The following is a 22366-nucleotide window of genomic DNA, read 5'->3' on the forward strand; positions in this document are numbered from 1 at the left end:
CAAGCCACCGCTGTCCCAAGCTTTCCCTACAGAAGCGTTGCGCTGACCAGCATTCCGCTCCCTGACGTCAATTCTGACGTAGGAGAGGAAGTTCCGGGCCAACAAGGCATTTCTCCTCATTCCATCCAGCCTGAGCCCCATCTCTCCTTGATCCAGCATTTCCCTTCTGTGTTTGTCAGAATTACCATTCCACCTATTTTCCAGCATCACCCTTCTTTGTGTCCATCTCAACTATATCCCTATCTCACCACTTTTTCAGAATCTTCATTTGTCTCTGTCCTTGTCTTTACCCCATGTTCACCATTTGCCCTTTCAATGTCTTTATCTCCCCCCCCACACACACTTTTTCAGCATTGCTTCTATGACTCTATTTCACCTCCTCTTCATGTCCCCTCTGTATCTCTATCCTTATTCAGTAGGTCCTGCTTACCCTTTCTCTTCTTTGTGTCACTATCTCCATTTTCAGCTTTCCCCCCTTTTCCTTTGTTACTGCACCCGGTAGCCAGAATCTTTCCACCCTCCCTCCACTCCGGCCCAGCCCAGTATAAAATATTTCCTTTTGTTTCCCTCCCCTCTCTCTTTCTCTCTCTCTTCTCCTCCCTCACCCACGAGTCCTGCATCTGGCCCTCTCCCTTCTACCTGCACCTGGCAACACCCCCCTGCTCCGCGGCTCTCTTCAGCAACTCGTCAGCAGCGGTGATCAAGACAAGCTGCCAACATCGAGGCCTTCCCTCTACGAGTCCCGCCTTTGTGGAAAAAGGAAGTTGAAACAAGCGGGACTCGCAGAGGGTAGGCCCCTACGTCAAAAGCTTGTGTCGATCGCTGCTGCTGAGTTGCCGAAGAGAGCCGCGGAGCAGGGGGTGTGGCCGGAAGCAGGTAGAAGGGAGAGGGAGATAGGAAGGCTGTAGAAGCTCCGGAGCATGACACCGACCCCGGCCAGGATGATTTCTTTTTCAGGCTGCTGCTGCTGCTGCCGCTGCCACCCCCCACCCGAAATGACAAAAACAGCCTAATGCCCGCGTCGGCGTCTTTGACGTTGGGGAGAGGAAGGCTGATAGGCCCGGTAGATCGGGACGGCAACACGAGTCTATCACGGAGCCCGGGATGGGCTCTGCGATCGACTCACGTTGCCTTCCTGAACTACCGGTTGATCGCAATCGACGTGTTGGGCACCCCTGCCATAGTGTCTGAAATGACTTTCAGAAAAGATGATATTGTGGCTTTTCTCACTTAAGTAACAAGAAGACATGGGATAGGTAAATACCCTTGACCAGATTATTTACTTGTTCCATCTGGTCACAACATAGTATGATAAGAGGCTTGTTGAGAAACAAAACAAATGCAGCTTTATTTATAATTTATTCAAACACAGCAGAAAATTGAACTGCATTCAAAATTATAATTCAACAAGCACAGTGAGAAATACAGTATATATTAACAATATTTTTATTCACTTTGAGCAGCTTAGAATGGCACAGAACACATTTCAGTTAGGACTCTGAACCCACCTAAGTACCTATGAAGCAAAAGAACTGGGTTCAATAAGAACAAATTTAACTTATGTACTACAAATTTTAACTTCAGAACTCTTTTTGGAATCTGGAACCTTTTCTAGAAATTCCCTTTACTCTGTATTCTTCCCTGAACTATTAGTTATCCTACTGGTAGTACCACTAGTTTCCAGCTGTCCTAACTTGCCCAAATAGTTATCCAGTAGTTATCTGGCAATACTCAGATAACTTCAGCAGCTGCTCTATACCTGGGTATTCAGTACTGGTTTCCAGGTCCCAGCCATGGCCAGCATGTTAAGGCAACACCAGCAGCAGAATTTAAATATCTGGGAGTTAGAATATTTGTGTAACAGTGTTTCCTTTTTTTTTTTTTTTTTGGAGCTTCTGCTTTCTAGCCCTCAACCAAGCAAACAGTTAGAAATTTACCTTAAGGATCTGCATAATACAACACAACAAGAGCAAAATGTAATACAGAATTCAACAGGAACTCTGGAAGCCATAGTTGAAATACTGAGTACTCTCTCAAAAGTTCCAGATGTAAATGTAACTGAACACATGATGGAAGTAAGTTTCAGTTAAACGTGTTTTTCAAATTGCATTTTCAAGAAATGCCTCCTTTACTGAGTCTTATTAAGGAGTGATTTGGGCCAAAATTCAAAGAAATCTATGCATCCACTTCTGGGTGGACAATGCATACATTTTAATTTAATTTCCATATTTGCATCTCACTTAACCACGATGTTCCAAGCGGGTCACAATAAGAAATACAATATCATGATGATTCATAAACAGTTAATATACATATTAGAATATAATCATAATATGTGCCCTACTTAGTCAAAGATATTTCTTGAATAACCATGTTTCCAGTGTAATAGGGATGGTATGCTGAACCAAGGGTCTTGCATCTGCTCCTGCAAATCCATTGCAGGAGATACTGATCACCTCCCCCTCCCTGCTGTCCCCCAGTCAGTTATTTCTTCTGCAAGTGAGCCTGAAGGAGCAACTTACTACTACTACTACTACTACTATTTAACACTTCTATAGCACTGAAGGGCATACGCAGCACTGTATATTTTGACATTAAATAGACAGTCCCTGTCGGGAAGAGCTTACAATATAACTTGGACATACAGACATGACATAGAGGGCTGGGGATGCAGAACCCAAGGAGGAGAGTTAGGAGTTGAAACCAGTCTCAAAGAGGTGAGCTTTTAACTTGGACTTGAACACTACCAGAGATGGAGTCCACCGCAGGGGTTCAGGCAGTTTGTTCCAGGCATATGGTATAGCTAGACAGGATGGAGTCTGGAGTTGGCAGAGGAAAAGAAGGGCACAGATATGAGGGACTTACCAATTGACCAGCGCTCACAGGGGAGGGGGGAACATAGGGGGGAGAAAAGTGAAGAGAGATAATGAGGGACAGCTTAGTGAATCCATTTGTAGGGCTGTAAGAGGAGTTTGAATTGTATTTGGAAATGGATGAGAAGCCAATGAAATGACTAGGAGAGTGGTAACGTGAGTATAGCAGCTCTCACGAAATATTACATTGCATTAGTGTTTTCTATCCCGCCAATACCTTTCAGTTCTAGGCGGTTTACAAAAAGAGTTGGCCTGGGCATTCCCAAGGAGCTTACAGAGTTGATAGATAGAGTGAGCTTACACGAACTGAAAACTAGCATGAGCAATAGGATCTGGGGGAGGGTTTATAAAGTTTTTGTTAGCTCATTTGACAATTTTTTTTAAAGTATATTATCAGTTCTTTCCTGAATGAGTCATGCAGTCGAATTCTGGATGAATTGAAGGGGAGAAAGATGGCAGAGCGGAAGACCTGAGAGCAGCGAGTTGCAGTAACCTAAGCGTGAGGTGATGAGGGCATGGATAAGCATTTTCGTAGTGTGCTCATAGGAAAGGTTGGATTTTGGTACTATTGTAGAGGAAGAAGCGGAAAGTTTTAGCGATCTGTTGTATCTGGGCAGAGAAAGAAAGAGAGGAGTTAAAGATGACCCAAGACTGCAAGCATGCAAGTCAGGGAGGATGAGATTGTTGGCCACAGAGACAGAGAATGGAGGAAGTAGGTTTAAGCGGGAAGATAAGCAGCTCCACTTTAGTCATAGTTAGTTTTAAATGTCAGTGAGATATCCAGGCATCAATGTCGGACAGACAGGCTGAGACTCAGGTCTGGATTGCAGTAGAAATATCCGGTGCGGAAAGGTAGATCTGGGAGTCATCAGCATATAGGTAATACTGGAAACCATATGAGACCAATGCTCCAAGTGAGTAAATGTAGATTGAGAAAAGAAGTGGTTCCAGGACAGAGCCTTGAAGTACACCAATTGATGGCTGTGGAGGAAGAACCACCATTGCATATATTGAAGGTGTGATGGGAAAAATAGGAAGAAAACCAAGAGAGAGCAGAACCCTGGAATCCCAGGGAGGACAGCGTATCAAGGAGCAGGGTGGCAGATAGATCTGCTCATTCTTCTTTTTTGTTTTTCAAAGTTTTGGGGGGGTTTATTGCACTTTTTCATGGGACTTTGTGTTCATAACATAACAACAAATTTCTAGACTGTATACCCATAAGTTCAATTCGGTTAACAAAAGATTGTTAGGAAAATACATATTATGTTATGAAGAATGCAAAAGATCTAATTAGTCAGAAATTTTGAGAATAAAAAGGTTTTCAGGAGACTTCTAAAATGTTCATAGGAGCTGGAGCTAAATAGCAGTGGATGGAAATCTTTATCATAATGAGCTGCTTTGGTTTCTGGACCCTCTCTACAGATTGAGTTTTCTGCTAAGCTTTTGGGAGTCCTTCTTGATTCCTCTCTTTCTTTTAAGGATCAAGTCAACTCTGTGGTCAAAAATGCTTCTTTAACCTGCATTTATTGAGGAAGGTTAGACATCTCTTTCATCATCGACATTTTTCCATATTAGTTCAGTCAATTATATTATCTTGTCTTGATTATTGTAATGTTATCTACCTCAGTATCAGAAAAACTTGTCTTCATAGATTGCAACTGATTCAAAACATTGCTGCGAAATTGATTTTTAGGAAACATAAATTTGACCACGTGACTCCGTTGCTCCAGAGTCTCCATTGGCTCCCGGTTTATTTTAGAGTTCAATTCAAATGTGCTTGTGTTTTTAAAATCCTATGTGGTATCTCTACTCCTCTTCTTCCTTTATCTTGGAACGTTTACAGATCTTCCTTTGCAAGAGGTAATCAAAAATTTAAATTATCTCTTCCTTCCAAGAAAGGGATAAAAGGAGTCAAGATTTTTACTCAATCTCTGATTTTTAGGCTCTCTCAACTTTGGAATGATCTTCCACTCCTTTTAAGAAGTTTCGGTTCATTCCAACTTTTTCATAAATCTTTAAAAAACATTTTATTTGCCAAACACTTTGAAAATTAATCTTCCGAAACTTAGTCTTATTCTTTATGGTTTTTATTATGTTAAGTTAATTATTGTAAACCGAGTCAAGCTTTCTTGGACTGATGTCTCGGTATATAAAGCCAAGCATTAGATTAGATAGGAAAGAATAAATTTCCTGTTCAGCTCCAATGACTGCCTAGCCTGCGTGAGTAAAGAGCAGACTTCAGTCTGCAGCTGACAGGTGGATCCTGCAGGGACCTGTGGAGCTCAAGGGTTTCTTAATACACACTATGCAGGTAGTTGTGAGAGAAAAGCAATTTGATTTATCCACCACTACGCCCCTCTGCTAATACATTATTAAGTCCAGTTTGGACATCTTTTGCATACCTTTCTCTATGGGGGAAAAAAGCCTCAGACCGCCCCCAGAACTTTCCTTGTAGGCTGTGCTGGATAGGGAAACTACTTCATAGGCTTTAAAAAATCCCAAAAACAGTTACTGATGTCTATCCCACAATATTCAAAAAGCTTCTATTATGATTTCCTTAAGTTCTTTAAACTGCATTAAACATTCAATAACTTTATAAGAAATTCATAGGAAACTGCACTTATCTTTCTTTATGATCAATATGATGCCGATCTCGTGCTGCAGAAATTCAGAATTATTTCAATCCTTTCAGTACTCCCTGCCAACAAGGCACGCCACCATTTTGCTATGGTGCTGCATCAGGGCAGGAGATCCACAAACATAAACTTGAAAAAGATATGAAAAAAATGTATAAAAATGCAAAGACAACTATTGTATTCAAACATTGCCAGTCCTTTGTCTTCCTTCCAGCACATACGCTCTGTGCTCAAACTGTGGCTGAAAGATAGCCACAGGTCAGAGCCACTCAGTTTAAAAACAGCATCTGACATCAGATTGGGATGCTCCATTCAGGGGCAGTGGACTCTTTGTCAGAAACGTTGATCGATCAATCGTCTGGAGCTCCGGGCAATTCGGCTGGCGTTACTCACTTTCCAGTCCCTTCTGGAAGAAAAAGCAGTGTGAGTATTCTCTGACAACTCCACAGCAGTGGTGTATGTAAAACATCAAGGAGGCATAAGAAACACTCCCCTGGGCCAGGAGGCTCACATGCTGTTATTCTGGGTGGAAGCACATCTTCTGTCTCTCTCGACGGCCCATGTAGCCGGAGTCAACAGTGTTCAGGCAGACTTCCTCAGCTGACAGGTCCTGGACCCGGGAGAATGGTCCCTCTTGCAGAAGGCATTCCAACTGATCGCACTTGATGACTTCAGCAGAGAACTCGAAGGCCAGGCGCTTTTTCAGTCGACGAACTCAGCGCAGAAGCCTAGGGCTGGACATCTTGGGCCAGCCTTGGCCAGCCCACAAGCTCCTGTATGTGTTTCCTCCATGGTCTCTGGTCAGTCGGGTCATCCGCCAGATAGCAATGCATCCCAGCCTTGTGATTCTAGTAGCTCCAGACTGGCCTCATCGCTCGTTCATCCTCTGCAGGATGAGAAACTCCAACTCCCTCTTCGCTACCTTCTCAGCCAGGAGCCAGTGCCCATTGAAAATCCAGAGTGTTTTGGTCTTACGGCATGGCTTTTGAGCGCTCAGCCTTGATGAAGCACAGTTATTCAGATGTAGTTCTTGACTCTTTTGCGCTTGAAGAAACCCTCTACTGTGGCTTCTTATGCCAAAGCCCGGAAGGTTTTCCAACAGTGGGGTGCTAAGAACCAGATGGAGCCTGAGAGGGCTCCCATTTCATTGGTCCTAGCTTTTCTTCAGACAGGCCTAGAAAAGGATTTAGCAGTGGACTCCCTTAAAGTTCAGATTTCAGGCCTTTCATGCTTTAGAGCACGTAGAGGCACTAGTTCATTTATTGCTCATCCAGATATTACCAGGTTTATGAGAGGGACGCTTCGTTTGTGCCCTTCTTTGTGTCATCCTTTCCCTTCATGGAATCATAACATAATTCTGCAGGGACTTGAGAAGCCCCATTCGAACCACTGAAGAATGTGTCTCTTCTGGATCTAACGATCAAGACTGTCTTTCTGGTCACCATTGTCTCGGCACGGTGTATTTCGGAGCTTCAGGCTCTTTCATACAGGGAACCTTTTCTCCATATTATGGGTGCAAGAGTAGTACCTTCCTTTCTACCAAAGGTGGTATCGGCCTTCCACATCAACCAGGAGGTTCATTTGCCTAAGTTTCATTTCACTGGTTCAGAGCACAAAGATCAGATATTGTACAAGTTGGATATCAGGAGAGTTTTGCTCCAGTTGGATGTCAGGAGAGTCTTGCTCCACTGTTTTTAGAGGACTAATGATTTCTGGCTGTCTGATCACCTTTTTGTCTTGACTGCTGCGCCTCGCCACTGCCCCTCACCATGGTTGGCCAGCGTCCAAGTCCTCGATCACTCAATTGATTCAAATAGCCATTTCCACAACTTACATCACCCGTGGCAAGCAGCTGCCAGTTTCTCTTAAAGCCCACTTGACTTGAAGTGTGGTTGCAATGTGGGCAGAGTCTCGTCTGATTCATCCCGATGAAATTTGCAGGGCACTCTCTCTTCATACTTTTACCCAGTTTTACCGAGTAGATATGGTGGCTCGTTCTGATGCCGCTTATGGTATCTCGGTGTTGAGGGCAGGCTCTTCTGTCCCTCCCTAGCTGCTACCATCACTTTAGTACATCACTAAGCATATGAAATCTGGAAGGATTCCATATGACCCACCCTCTCTGTGTACACAGTGGTTTGGAATAGCCTGCTTCTTTCTGCCTTGGTTATTCTCCTTACAGGCTTGAAGATTTTCTAGCCAGTTGTTAGATCCTGTGGGGAATTTTCTGTGAGTATGCACATTGCCAAAGGCTCTTTCTTGGGGTGCTCGATGCACACAGAAGGTTAGTTCCACATTGTTCTTCAATGTTTTTCTGAGTTACCTTTGTTTATTACTTGTTCATGTTTTACAGACAAGTTCAAGAATTATTTATATTATTGGGGATCTTCCCCCATACCCCCCTTATCATGGATTTATTCAGGTATGTTGGTTGGTTTTGGGACTCAACTGGATATAGCTCTAGCTCTCGGTCTAAGGGGGAGGTGCATGTGCTCAGAAAAGTGTTGGATTTATGCAACTCCCGGATTGTGGGTTGGGATTGAACACCTCGCGTATGGAATCCCGCAAGGACTAACAAAAGATTATCGAAGGTAAAAACCTAATCTTCCATATTTTTTTTTACTGAAAGGGTGGTAGATGCATAGAATTGTCTCCCAGTAGAGGTGATGGAAACAAAGAATGTGTCTGAATTCAAGAAAGCATGGGGTAGGCACATAGGATCTCTTAGGGAGAGTAGGAAATAGTGGATACTGTGGATGGGACGACTGGTTGGACTATTTGGCCTATATCTTCTGTCATGTTTCTATGTTTAATGACCCATTTTATGAAGGCTTATGCCACACAAAACCACCTATCAAGCTTCCTTCAGTCGCTTGGGATCTAAATGTAGTTCTCTCTGTTCTCATGCAATCTCCCTTTAAGCCACTACCATCTTGCTCTTTGAAAGTCCTCACTTAGAAGGTTATTTTTCTTGTACTGTGTTCACATGTAAAAGGGTTAGGAACTGTATACCAATTTTTCTGTTTAGCTTACACAATCAAAGTGGTTTATATATTTTAGATAGTTACTTATTTTGTACCTGGGGCAATAAAGTGACTTGCCCAGAGTCACAAAGAGCTGTAGTGGGAATGGAACTCACAACCTCAGGGTGCTGAGGCAGATGCTGTAACCATTAGGCTACTCCACAATGAATTTTAACCCTTCTTTTATACAAGGTTCTATCATGACAGGGTAGTTCTCGAGTTACATCTCAAATTCCTTCCCAAAATAGTCTCGAAATTCCATCTTAACCCACCCATAGTTTTACCTGTGTTCTTTCCTAAACCACATTCTCATCCTAGAAATGCAACACTTCACACCTTACAAGCATGGTCTATCATACTACCTGGGCTAGACTAAGCCTCATAGGCAGTCCTCCCAGCTCTTCGAGGCTTTTAATACTAACAGGCTAGGAATTGCTGTTTCAACCAACACTCATGTCACCCCTTTCCTTAAATTACTTCACTGGCTCCCTATCCACATTCTCATGCAGTTCAAGTTCCACTACAAGTATGTTTATTCTGCTGCCCCTCAATATCTCTCCTGACTTCTCTCTCCTTATACACCTCCCAGAGAACTCCATTCCTCAGATCAGCTGCTCTTAGCTTTACCTTTCTCCTCCACTGCCAGTTCTAGACTTTGTTCCTTTCATCTAGCTGCCCCCTATGCCTGGAATAAGAACATAAGAACATAAGAATTGCCACTTCTGGGTCAAACCGATGGTCCATCCTGCCCAGGAGTCCTCTCACGCGGTGGCCCTCAGGTCAAAGACAAGTGCTCTAAATGAGTTCAGCCTCACCTGCGTACATTCCAATTTAGCAGGAACTTGTCCAACTTTGTCTTGAATCCCTGGAGCGTGTTTTCCCCTATAACAGACTCCGGAAGAGTGTTCCAGATGTCTATCACTATCTGATGAAGAAGAACTTCCTTACGTTTGTATGGAATCTATCCCCTTTCAGCTTTAGAGAGTGCCCTCTCGTTCTTCCTACCTTGGAGAGGGTGAATAATCTGTCTTTATCTACTAAGTCTATTCCCTTTAGTATCTTGAACGTTTCGATCATGTCCCCTCTCAGTCTCCTCTTTTCAAGGGAGAAGAGGCCCAGTTTCTTCAATCTCTCACTGTACGGCAACTCCTCCAGCCCCTTAACCATTTTAGTCACTTTTCTCTGGATCCTTTCGAGTAGTACCGTGTCCTTTTTCAAGTACAGCGACCAGTGCTGGACGCAGTACTCCAGGTGAGGGCGCAACCTGGCTCAGTACAGCGGCATGATAACCTTCTCCGATCTGTTCGTGATCCCCTTCTTTATCATTCCTAGCATTTTGTTTGCCCTTTTCGCCGCCACCGCACATTGCGCAGACAGCTTCATTGACTTGTCGATCAGAACTCCCAAGTCTCTTTCCTGGGAGGTCTCTCTAAGTACCGCCCCAGACATCCTGTATTCGTGCATGAGATTTTGTTACCGACATGCATCACTTTACACTTATCCACGTTGAACCTCATTTGCCATGTCAATGCCCATTTCTCAAGCTTGGTTATGTCACATTGCAGATCTTCGCAATCCCCTCGCATCCTCACTACTCTGAATAACTTCGTATCGTCCGCAAATTTAATCACCTCACTCGTCGTACCAGTGTCCAGGTCATTTATAAAGATGTTGAAGAGCACGGGTCAGAGCACTGAGCCCTGCGACACCCCACTGGTGATGCTCTTCCAGTCCGAATATTGTCCATTTACCCCCAGTCTCTTTCCTATGCTCCAGCCAATTTTTAATCTACATGAGTATTTCACCCTCGATTCCATGGTTTGCGATTTTCTGAAGTAGTCATTCATGTGGAACCTTGTCAAATGCCTTCTGAAAATCCAGATATACAATGTCAACCGGTTCGCCCTTGTCTATCTGCCTATTTACTCCCTCAAAGAAGTGCAGCAAATTCATCAAACACGATCTGCCTTTGCTGAAACCGTGCTGACTGGTCCTCATCAGCCCGTGCTCATCAGGTGATCAATGATGCAGTCCTTTATCAGTGCCTCTACCATCTTTCCCAGTACTGAGGTCAAACTCATCGGTCTGTAGTTACCCGGATCCCCCCTCGAACATTTCTTGAAGATCGGCATAACATTCGCCACCTTCAAGTCTCTGGAATCTTTCCCGATTTGATTGACAGATTGGCTATTAGTTGAAGCAGTTCAGCTATAGTCTCTTTCAGTTCTTTGATGACCCTTTGATGGATGCCATCCGGTCCCGGGGATTTATCGCTCCATAGCCTATCAATCTGCCTGCATACTCATCTAGACTGACCATCAACCCTTAGACTGACTGTCAACCCTCTAGACCAGGGGTGTCAAAGTCCCTCCTCGAGGGCCAAAATCCAGTCGGGTTTTCTGGATTTCCTCAATGAATATGCATGAGATCTATTTGCATGCACTGCTTTCATTGTATGCTAATAGATCTCATGAATATTCATAGGGGAAATCCTGAAAACCCAACTGGATTGCGGCCCTCGAGGAGGGACTTTTACACCCCTGCTCTAGACTGACCGTCAACCCTAAATTATCCAAGTTTGTCCACCGAGCCTCTTCCCTTACCTTGTTTAAAAGCAGACTGAAAATCCATCTTTTTGATATAGCATTCAATCCATAACCCTATTCCCCACTGCTCTCTAACCCAGCCAGCAGATTAACTATTCCCTTTAACTGTATCCATGACATCCTCTTTATCTGTCTTGTCTGGTAGCGCTATAGAAATAATTAATAGTAGTAGTAGAAGACAACAATTTCAACTTGATTAGCGGACTATATCTTCTTCATGTATGCTTAGGCTGGGCTGATACTCCAAGGCTATGTCACAGGCTACAATGTACAAGCTATGGCTGCATTAGTAGCTCATTTATGACATCTATCTCCTGTCAAATATCCCATTTGGTGGATTGGCCGGTGACCGGATATGTCATGTGACATAACTGGTCACCACCAATATTTATTGGCTTGCCAGCAAAGGCAAACAGCCCAAAGAGACCCACCTAAAAGCAGTCCTATCTTTGGCCATTAGGTCTTAGCCGGCCAGCCGATGAATATAGGTGCCAAAACTTATCCTGGAAATCCAGTGCTAGTGGTCAGATATGGCCCCAGCATTGAATTTCTGGGATTATCGCCACAGACTGAATATCAGGCCGTATGTATAATCTCAAGAAGAACTTGTTCACCTGGTTTCTCTAGTGGAGGCTTATGCTTGCAAAGTAACGTGGGTGTTCTTATCAGTTTGAAAATAAACCGTTACTTTTACACATACCCACAGTTTTAACTTCTGTTTTTTATGTGGGACCTTAAATCGTATCCCAATATTTTTAACCAGCTTATAAATAAGACATATTGTTAACTCAAACTATTATATTCCACATAACAACAAAATAATAACCTCAGAACATCTGATAATTAACATTAAATGGTGAATCAGGCAAATTTCTCATGATTTGCCTAGTATTATGTTAATTAGGACAGTAACTTACATGCTGATATTGATATATTTATTTGTATGGTATAACTATCTTTATTGGCTGATATTTATGGTTTTATCTTGTCTGTTACAGAATTTTCTTTCTACAGTTAACACTATTGTAGAAAATAATACAATACATATTTGGAACAATTTGGCTACCGCTGGAAAAAATGATGGCTCTGTATTGCTGAAATCAGTGGAGAATTTTGCAAGAGAACTTGACATAGTCAATAATACAATTAGTATCACTGGCATTGAAAATGTTCAGTTGCAAGGTATTACTGTTGGAAACAATACGGGAGAGAACTATAATAAATCTTTCCATTTTAGCAATTCAACTGGCAATGTATTCATAAATCTTGCTCGCATACAACCAGACTCAAGGATTATGAGCATAGCATATTCTACACTGAAGGACATCTTGCCAAAAGCCAATAATACAAATGCCTTTGTGAATGGACTGGTTATGTCAACAATAGTGGCTTATGGCGGTGACTCAGGCCAAGATGTTTCAATATCAATGACATTTTCCATGAGCAATCCCTTACTTCAGGCTCCAAAATGTGTTTTTTGGAACTTCAACCTCTCCAGTGAACAAACAAGATGGGATAGTACTGGATGTCAACCTAAAATGGATGGTGACAATATAAATTGTGTTTGCAATCATTTAACCTCCTTCTCAATTCTTATGTCACCATCTGATGACCCGGAACCATTTGATGACCTATTGTCCATTATTACCTATATTGGTGTGGGCATTTCTTTGGGAAGCTTAGTGCTCTGCATTATAATTGAAGCCCTTGTTTGGAAATCTGTTACAAAAAATAGAACATCCTACATGCGACATGTATGTTTTGTGAACATAGTGGTATCTCTTCTGATTGCAGATATATGGTTCATCATAGGTGCTATCCCCAATATATATAAATACTCTGATGCCTGTATAGTGATAACATTTTTCAGTCACTTATTCTACCTTTCCTTGTTTTTCTGGATGCTGACCATGGCACTTAAGCTCTTGTATCTCCTGATTTATGTTTTTCAAGATATCAGTAAGTCAACTATGATGGCAATAGCATTTTCATTAGGATACGGATGTCCCCTCGTTATTTCTGTAATCACCATAGCTGTTACTGAACCAGCAAAAGGCTATACAAAATCAGCAAACTGTTGGCTCAATGTATATGACACCAAAGCATATCTTGCTTTTGTTGTACCCGCATTGACTATTGTTGCTGTGAATTTTATCATCTTCTTAATAACCATAATTAAAATCCTGAGGCCTTCCATTGGAGATAAGCCAAGAAAAGAAGAAAAGAGCACCCTTATCCAGATTGCTAAAACTATTGCTATCCTAACACCTCTGTTAGGTCTTACATGGGGATTTGGATTAGGAGTAACCTTAAATGATGGTAAAGTACTTCGTGCAATATTTGCTGCTCTCAACTCATTTCAAGTAAGTATCAACCACATTATTAATTTTATTTAGTATCATTCCCTTGATGGGTCATATTCTGTTCTGAAAGCATCAGTACCAAAATAAGACTAGGCTGGCCCAGAAGTAGGTTTTAGTTACCAGAACTCTTCTGGGACCAGCAGAGCCTAAAGATACTATAGAGGCAGCATCCACAGGTCCCAGGAATGGAGTACCAGCCATCATTCAGAGTGCATCCATTTGGATGAATCAAGGATGCTATTTTTTTTTTTTTTAATGGTTTTTGTAGCCCATGCTTCTGAGCCAGAAGATAACCAGTGCATTTGGAGGCAATTAGGAATGAAAGGCTATGGCACCATTGTCCCAATTGAGAGAGGTCCCAAATTAATTGGAAGTCCATAAAGTAGAAGAAGGCTGTCTGAAAGATAAATCAGCAGATTTCAATGGCCAAGCTAGGTCACATGTACCTGGCAAAAACCCAAATAGTAGCAGAAATACAAATTAAAAGATAAATTGTCTATATCCTGTAAAGTTAACCAAACAAAAGGGTATGCTAAAGGATGCTAAGCCCATTTTCACACAGCATGTATGAAAATACTTGCTGGAAAATGCGTTAAAGTATTTTCTGATATGTAACTTTTTGCGCTTACTAAGCATACATCATCTATATTTTTGCTTTTAGTTCTGAAGGGTACGTGTCAGAGGCAGAGAATAGGCGAGTCATGCTATTCAGTTAGCATGTCAACATTTGTGCACACTTAAGACCCAGATTCTATAAAAGGCACCTGAAGTTAGGTGCCTTTAATCAGCGCTGTTAATGAGCTTATAATTAGCAAAAATTAAACTTAATTGGGCAGTAGGTGCCTTCCACTTTCAGGTAGGCGCATAGTCGGCGGTGCCTAACAGAAAGTGGGCCTGGTTATGGGCAGATCGTGGGCGTGTTTTGCCTGTAGGTGCCTAAACTGGAGTATTTTTAGGTCAAGAAAAGCCTGGTATAAATAGGAAGTGCCTAAGATTTTGATACCTGTCGGTGCCTAAGTCCAATTTAGGCTCAATTCTATAAACATCACCTAACTGAAGATCGACAGTCGCTATGCGCCACATTCCTCAGCTCCTATTTTTTAAGGCGCTGCTTATATAATCAAGGCCTAACTGGTTAGTGTGTCCAAAACATGTAAACCCATACTGCCTCCTAAATAGGAGGTTGTAAGTACTCCCGCATAAAAAAATTTTTCAGCGTATGACCTTAAAAAGAAATACTTGAGACAGCCCTATTTCCTGGCGGTGTTGGAAATGGGCTTTAGCCCATGGGATAGTCTCACATTAGTACCCACTAAGCCCATTTCCTAGTGTCCTTTAGTAGACATACCCCAAAGTTGTCCAGCACTAAAAAATGGGCTTAGCATGTCCTTTTGTAGATCTTTCACACACACTATGCCCATTTCTTGTGTGTTTGTAAAAATGCATTTTTTGTATTTCTTTCATTTATGACCTTGTTCTAATGTTACCATTAATGCATACCCATTAAAATTAAAAAAAACAAACAAACCTAAAATGGCTCAGGGATGATATGATAGAGGTCTGTAAAATACTGAGTGGATTGGAAAGGGTAATGTGTGAATCGCTTGTTTACTGTTTCCAAAAGTACTAAGACTAGAGGGCATGTGATGAAGTACCGAGTAGTAGATTTAAAACAAACCGGAGAAAATATTTCTTCACACAATGTGTAATTAAACCTAGAATTCATTGCCGGAGAATATGGTGAAATCAGTTACCTTAGCGGGATTTTAAAAAGGTTTGGATAAATTCCTAAAAAGGAAATCCATAAGCCATTATTGAGATGACTTGGGGAAATCCACTGCTTATTCTTAGGATAAGCAGCATAAAATCTGTTTTATTACTTGGAATCTAGCTAGGTACTTGGGACCTGTTGGAAACAGGATACTGGGCTTGATGGACCTAGGGCAATTCTTATGTTCAAGAATTAACTGGTAACCACTTCCATGTCCACTCTCTGCCCAGTATCCATCCCTGACACATACCCTCAAAAAATTAACTGCCCCTTTTATCAAGCTGCACTAGAGGTTTTTAGCGCAGGCTGGTGTGGAAATGCTCCGATGCGTATAGCGTTCCTATCAGCATCGGAGCACTTTTCTGGTCCACGCTAAAAACCTCTAGTGCAGCTTGATAAAAAGGGGCTGTAAATACTAGGCACTTAGCATACATAAATGCCAAATGTAACATAAGGGCCCGGATTCTGTATACGGTACCAATAGCGGCAGCCGTCTAAAAAGCGGCCGCCAATCCTGTGTTAATCATGCAACAGCACCGTATACAGAATCACAGCTCCGGGAAAGATAAGTGCCGGAAATGTAGGCCAGGAATTTTCAGGCCTAAATTTCTGGCACTTTAGGCTGTCAACACCGTTTCTGGAATTAGCCATACCCAAATTGGCATTAAACAGCTTAAAGAGCCTACAGAGGCACTGATTTTTTTTAGGCGCCGTTAGTTGCATAAAGTTTACCATTTTATCCATTTTAAATGGTGTTTTGTAATTACTTAGGTGCTGATAGAACACCTACCGGGGGTCTAGGACAATACATTCTGATCCCCAAAGTATGGTGATTGTATCTTGCACATTGGCCGACCCCTGATGCAGGTGTTGTATGACGAAACACAGCTTATGTTGGGTCAATAAGGACAAGTTCCTGTTCATTGAGGTCCTTTGTGCTTTTTTTTTTTTTTTTTTTTTTGCTGTATTAATTCAAACAAACAGAACAGGTTCTTTTATAATGGATTATTATAGTAAAATATTATCAATATAAATCTTAATCAAATTATTTTAAATTCATTTCTAGGGATTTTTCATCTTTGTCTTCATAACTCTTTGGGATAGGAAGGTAAGACTATCTGCATTTTCTTAACATTTTGGAACAGTATATGGTCATTAATTAATGCTCATGTTAATTTACAACCACTATTTCACTGTTTGATTTTCCACAAGCCATCTTATTCCAACCTGCCACAGCAATAACAATCCGAAAGCCTGCTTCTCTAAGCTTTTTCACTATAGACATGGAATGGGACTAATGGGAATTAATCAAGCCGGGCTAGTAAAGGATGAAGACCCGCCCTTCCTGCTAAGGAAAACAAACCTCCAAACACCAACAAGAATCCACAAAGGGTATTCCCCCCCAATTCTATTTTTTTTAAAAACACTAAAAATTGTGCATGCAAATATGGGCACACCAGGTAAAGTTATGTATATAACTTAACCTAGAAATAGTCAGTGCCAGGTTAATGCACACATTCGCGAAAACCAAAGGAAGGGAGGCGGTAAGAATGAGAGGGAAGGAAGGTGAGATTAGTGAATGAATGGGAGGTGAGGGAAAGGAAGGGGGCAAGAAAAGAGGAGAGAAGGAGGGGAGCAGAGAGGGTGAGAAAAGTGAGGGAGAAGGAGAGTAGAGAGTGGAAAGGATCGGAGGGTTGAGGTAAAATGAAGGAATGATGAGGAAAGGAGAATAAATGGGAGAGAAGAGGAAGGAATGTGACACACACAGTAAATGACAGCAGAAAAAGACCCTCTCGGTCCATCCAGTCTGCCTAACAAGGTGGCCAGAGCCACTCTGTACAGGCCCCCAATCACCCATGTTTAAATGCTGGTTGTGATGTCACTACCATGTCAGTCATATAGGGAGCCACACATGATGGGGATGATATATGGTTAAAACCAAGACTCTTACGTATTGCTGACCAGTATTCGACTTATCAGTCAAGATGCCTTCCCCTCCCCCCTAAGCTGCACCCCCACTTGCAGTAGGTGACAATAAAATGTTCCAACATGCTTGAGGTGCTGAAACATCACTTACCTCTTGCCATTTGTGGGACACAGACTGTAGAGGTCTGTTCGGCATTGGCCTCAGTTCCCCCATGCTGGATTTGGCTAATCTTCTTCCAGTCTCTTGCCATTTGCTAGACACAGACTATACTCCTATATATCGATGGGAAGACAAAGGAACAGAGCTCCTGAGTATTCATGATTAAATTCCCTTAAAAAGTAAAAGTCAATAATTACCACTACAACTACTATATATCAGTTCTATAGCGCTGAAAGGCATATACAGCAGTGCATTCAATATGTAATAGATGGTCCCTGCTCAGAAGAGCTTAAAGTCTAATTAGGACAGATAAGGGTTGGCTGGGTATACTGGCACTGATCAACTGAAGGACTACAATTAGGAAATTTTAAATATCTAAAGGGAAAGGAGGTCTGCAGGTATCCATGGCCCCTAAAAAGTAAAGAAATAAAAGAACCCCTTCTCAGCATAGACCAGTGGTTCTCAAGCCTGTTCTGAGGGACAACCCCCCTCCCCCCAGCCAGTCGGGTTTTCAGGATATCCCTAATGAATATGCATGAGTCAGATTTGCATACCTCTCACCTCCATTATATGCAAATCTTTCTCATGAGGGGAGAGTGTGGCACAGTGGTTAAAGCTACAGCCTCAGCATCCTGAAGTTGTGGGTTCAAACCCATACTGTTCCTTGTGACCCTGGGCAAGTCACTTAATCCCCCCCATTGCATTAGATAAATTGTGAGCACACTGGGACAGACAGAGAAAATGCTTAAGTACCTGAATAAATTAATGTAAACTGTTCTGAGCTCCCCTGGGAGAACGGTATAGAAAATTGAATAAATAAAATAAAAATAAATACATATTCATTAGGGATATCTTTCAAACCTGAATGGCTTGGGGTCCCTCAGTACAGGATGGAGAACCAATAGCAGAAACAGAATCCCAACCATTCTCTCCTAAATTATTATATTCCTTGCATGTATGTAATTGCCTATCTAATCAAAAACTCAAGACAATCCAGTGCTGACAATTCGGCGGTAGACAGAAGCGCGCGGGGGAAAAAGTAATTTTTAAAGAGCTCCGACGGGGGGTTTGGGGTGGCAACCCCCCCACTTTATTGGTTAGTGTTCGCGCTGCTGATGGAGGGGGGTTCGGGGGGGGGTTGGAAACCTCCATTATAGCGAAAACTGAACTTTTTCTGATTTTTTTCGGGAAAAGTTCCGTTTTCTCTATAATGTGGGGGGGTTTCACTCCCCCACACACCCCCCCCCCCCTCCCTGCAATGGCAGCGTGAACACTAACCAATAAAGTGGGGGGGTTGCCATCCCAAACCCCCCGTCGGAGCTCTTTAAAAATTATTTTTTTCCCCGCGCGCTTGTCTTCTGCCGAATTGTCGGCGCTGGATAGTCGGCGCGTGATTATCCCGTCACCGTCCTACTGCCTGTTCCCAAATACTGCGAGGAGGAGTATTGGAGACTTCCACTTATGTGGAGCAATCTGAGAATTCCATGTGGGTGGGAGGATCAGAGAATTCCATGCAGCTGTATAAGAGGGGATATGATAGAGACTTACAAGATCATGAAGGGCATAGAGAGAGTAGAGAGGGACAGATTCTTCAAACTTTCAGAAAATAAAATAACAAGAGGGCATTCGGAAAAGTTGAAAGGAGGCAAATTCAGAACTAATGCTAGGAAGTTCTTCTTTACACAACGTGTGGTGGACACCTGGAATACAATTCCAGAGGAAGTTATAGGGCAGAGTACGGTCCTGGGGTTTAAGAAAGGTTTGGACAAATTCCTGCTGGAAAAGGGGATAGAGGGGTATAGATAGAAATTTACTGCACAGGTCCTGGACCTGTTGGGCCGCCGTGTGAGCGGACTGCTGGGCGCGATGGACCTCGGGTCTGACCCAGCGGAGGCATTTCTTATGTTCTTATGTTCTTATGTATATATAAAACTTTCAAGGATGGAATGGGATATTTACAGAACCTAAGGCAAAATACTGCTTTACCCTGACTTTTAAATGTTAGCATGCAAACTCTTCTGCAGATATAGTGCGACCAAAGTTGTGTGTGCAAATCAGTGCGCATTGTCAATTTGCACGCGCAACCTAAATGTTTAACAAGCCAATCAGTGCTGATAATTAGCAATTAACAAGTAATAATTGGAACTAATAGGCACTAATTAGAATTTATGTGGAGAACTTTCTAAGCACATTCTATAAAGTGGTGTGTGTGTGTAAATTCAAGTGCACAGATTTCAAAAGGGGGCATGACCAAAAGTTAGGCGCACTGTTATAGAATACACCCAATCCATGCACAACTTAGGCACAGGAATCTGGGGGCACCTAAATGTTAGTCACACAGATGGGCGTTAAACATGATTCTGTAAACTATGCCTAACTTTGGAGGTGTTTTATAGAACTACACTAAGTGCCATTCTTTCCAGCGTTAATTTTTTAGGCGTCATGTATAGAATAGTTCTTGTGCATTCTATAGTGCACATGTGAAATGGATTTTAACATATCAACACACATACTACCATAACACATTTTAGTATACCCAACCTTTTATTCTCAGTAAATTAAACTAAGTTGGGCCTGCCTTATATGGAGCTATGAATCTACTGAGGCTGATATTCAGCGCTATTTAGCTGGCCGGGAACTGCTCCTGGCTAGGTAAATAGCACATATAAGGGGCCACTGAAAAGTTCTCTGCCCAACCAGCAAAGTTGGGACAGTCTCCATCGAGGGCTATACACTTAGTACAGTGATTTTCTACTTTTTTCATTCCATCTTTTTCCAGAGACTACCCCAATTTTGTTGGTTGGAGTGAGAATGTTTCAGCAGCCCCTCAGCCAGCTATCCCGTGATATTCAGTGGGAGGTAAATGGGCTATCTCCCACTGAATATTCAGCTTTGTGGATTGGCAAGTGACTGGATATTTTGCGTGACATGGCTGGTCACTGCCAATATTCAGCAGCTTGCCGGCTAAGTTCACCATCCAGATAGAACCACCTAAAAGAGTGGTATGTCTTTGACCGTTGAGAGTTGGCTAGCTGCTGAATATTGGCCTAGCTAACCATGTCTCAGCTGGCCAAATATAGGCCCAAAATTCAATGCCGGTCACTGGATACAGTGTCGGCATTGAATTTCCAGATTTGCTGGTGATCTCTCAAGGTATAGGTTTCAGGATGGGGGGAAGGGAGTCTCTGTTTGGTTTGAGCTCAGTACAATTGCTATGGAAGATAGAGTAATAAAGGTTTGAGGTTATATTTATTTTCCTGCCATTTTATATTACATTTTTTCCATTCTATGCATCTTTTGTTTTTGTTTTGTTTTACTTTTATGGTTAAAGAACTGTCTTTACCATGTTGTGCTATTTAGATATGTGAATATCAGGTACTTGTTTTTGGACTAACTTAAATATATCTATGGCACACTTTTGAAAGTTATTCCCTCTTCATCAGGTCATAGAGGAAACACACAGTTACCCTGGCTTTAAAACTCGTAATACAAACTTGGCTAGGTCTTAGACTGCCTGTATATCCCATTACCACTCAAGTAGAAGGTGGGTGGAGCAGATAGAGATGATGAGACATTATCACTTCATAGTTAAAAGGGTCTAAATCAGAAAATGGGTGAAAGAATCAATACCGCCCTGGGCGCCTCTCTCCTTGCTACGCCACTGCTTGTGAAATATAAAATTAAAATTGCCTGTTTTAGACTGTAGAGAGAGAAAGACTGACCTCTTTCCTCATTGTGATATCTCTGCAGTCTAAAACAGCCCTTATCACAATAACACAGAAATATGTCTAGCAAACTCTAGCAGTTCCTATACTATTCCTTCTGTCACAAAATCACATACTGGCTCAAGGGAACATGTTGGTTTTGTGCAGAATTCAAGCGGTCCCTTCAATTAAACATGTAGAAACAATAAAAAGATAAACATAAAACTCATTAATTGTTTAATTCTATATCAAGTAAGATTGATGATTTTTAAATGTAATAACATTATCTACTGTCTTTTAAAAAACCAAATAGGTACGAGACGCATTGATGAAAAAGTGTAGACTATCAAAATGGCCGTCCATGCAAACTAAGGTAATGCTCTAGGGAGAATCTACATTTTATCTTTGTGAGAAATTTTATAAGAATGCTGATTCTGAAATGTGTTCCTTGTTTTATAGATTGAGGTTTATAGCAATTCTGTTTTTCAGTCTTTCAGGATTTCCCAATTTGCTATCAAATGCTCAAGAGGGCAATTGTATAACTGGGCAACACCAGTTAGACGCAGCACACTGAGCACTAATTCTACAATGGCATCTGGGTGTAAATCGGCATCTATGCACCTACATTTAGGCATACCCACTTATGCCATGTGAATTGCAGGCATAAATATAGCACTTTGGCACATAATTTACAGATTTCTGTAAGTTATGCATGCAAATGCCCAACCCATGCTTTTCCCCTGTGAATTCCCCCTTGCGCTTATACACTAAGTGAGCTGTATGTTAAAGTTACAGAATACTGCTTAGCATCTGACCGGCACTTATACACATGACCATAACAGTCATGCGCATAAGTAATAGTTTTCTGTAACTTATTGTCACACTTGCATAAATATAGGCCCCCAAATTATAAAATAAAGGGGCAAATGCTATTGAGACATGCATGGGTTTAAAAAAGGTTTGGAAAAGTCAATGGTCTACTATTGAGACATACATAGAGGAAGCCACTACTTGCCCTGGAATCAATAGCATGGAATCTTGCTAGTGTTTGGGTTTCTGCCAGGTATTTGTGACCTGGATTGGCCACTGTGGAAACAGGATACTGGGCTAGATGAACCATTGGTCTGACCCAGTATAGCTATTCTTATGTTCTTAGGTAACTGGCAGCTATATCAATAGTGCATCGTTGCTGGCTATGCCCAAAGACTATGCCCTTGCTTTGCAAGTTTAATTCTCTTTGAATTTAGAGTTCCCAGTCAGGACAAGTAAAATCTGAGAGATCATTGGTACCAAAATCCACTTAC

The 22366-nt window shown here is 42.0% G+C and overlaps 1 protein-coding gene across 2 annotated transcripts in view; it reads left to right on the forward strand.

Moving 5' to 3' along the window:
- ADGRF5 (adhesion G protein-coupled receptor F5) overlaps window positions 1-22366 on the forward strand; it is a 212342-nt gene that overhangs the window by 183581 nt on the left and 6395 nt on the right. For both annotated transcript variants that reach the window (XM_033938407.1, XM_033938409.1), the window contains exons 16-19: window positions 1893-2075; window positions 12137-13501; window positions 16339-16380; window positions 21376-21435. In XM_033938407.1, the coding sequence (XP_033794298.1) occupies window positions 1893-2075; window positions 12137-13501; window positions 16339-16380; window positions 21376-21435 (1650 nt within the window). The remainder of the gene's footprint in view (window positions 1-1892; window positions 2076-12136; window positions 13502-16338; window positions 16381-21375; window positions 21436-22366) is intronic.

Source organism: Geotrypetes seraphini, chromosome 3 (genome assembly GCF_902459505.1).
Source record: "Geotrypetes seraphini chromosome 3, aGeoSer1.1, whole genome shotgun sequence".
Classification (NCBI taxonomy): domain Eukaryota; kingdom Metazoa; phylum Chordata; class Amphibia; order Gymnophiona; family Dermophiidae; genus Geotrypetes; species Geotrypetes seraphini.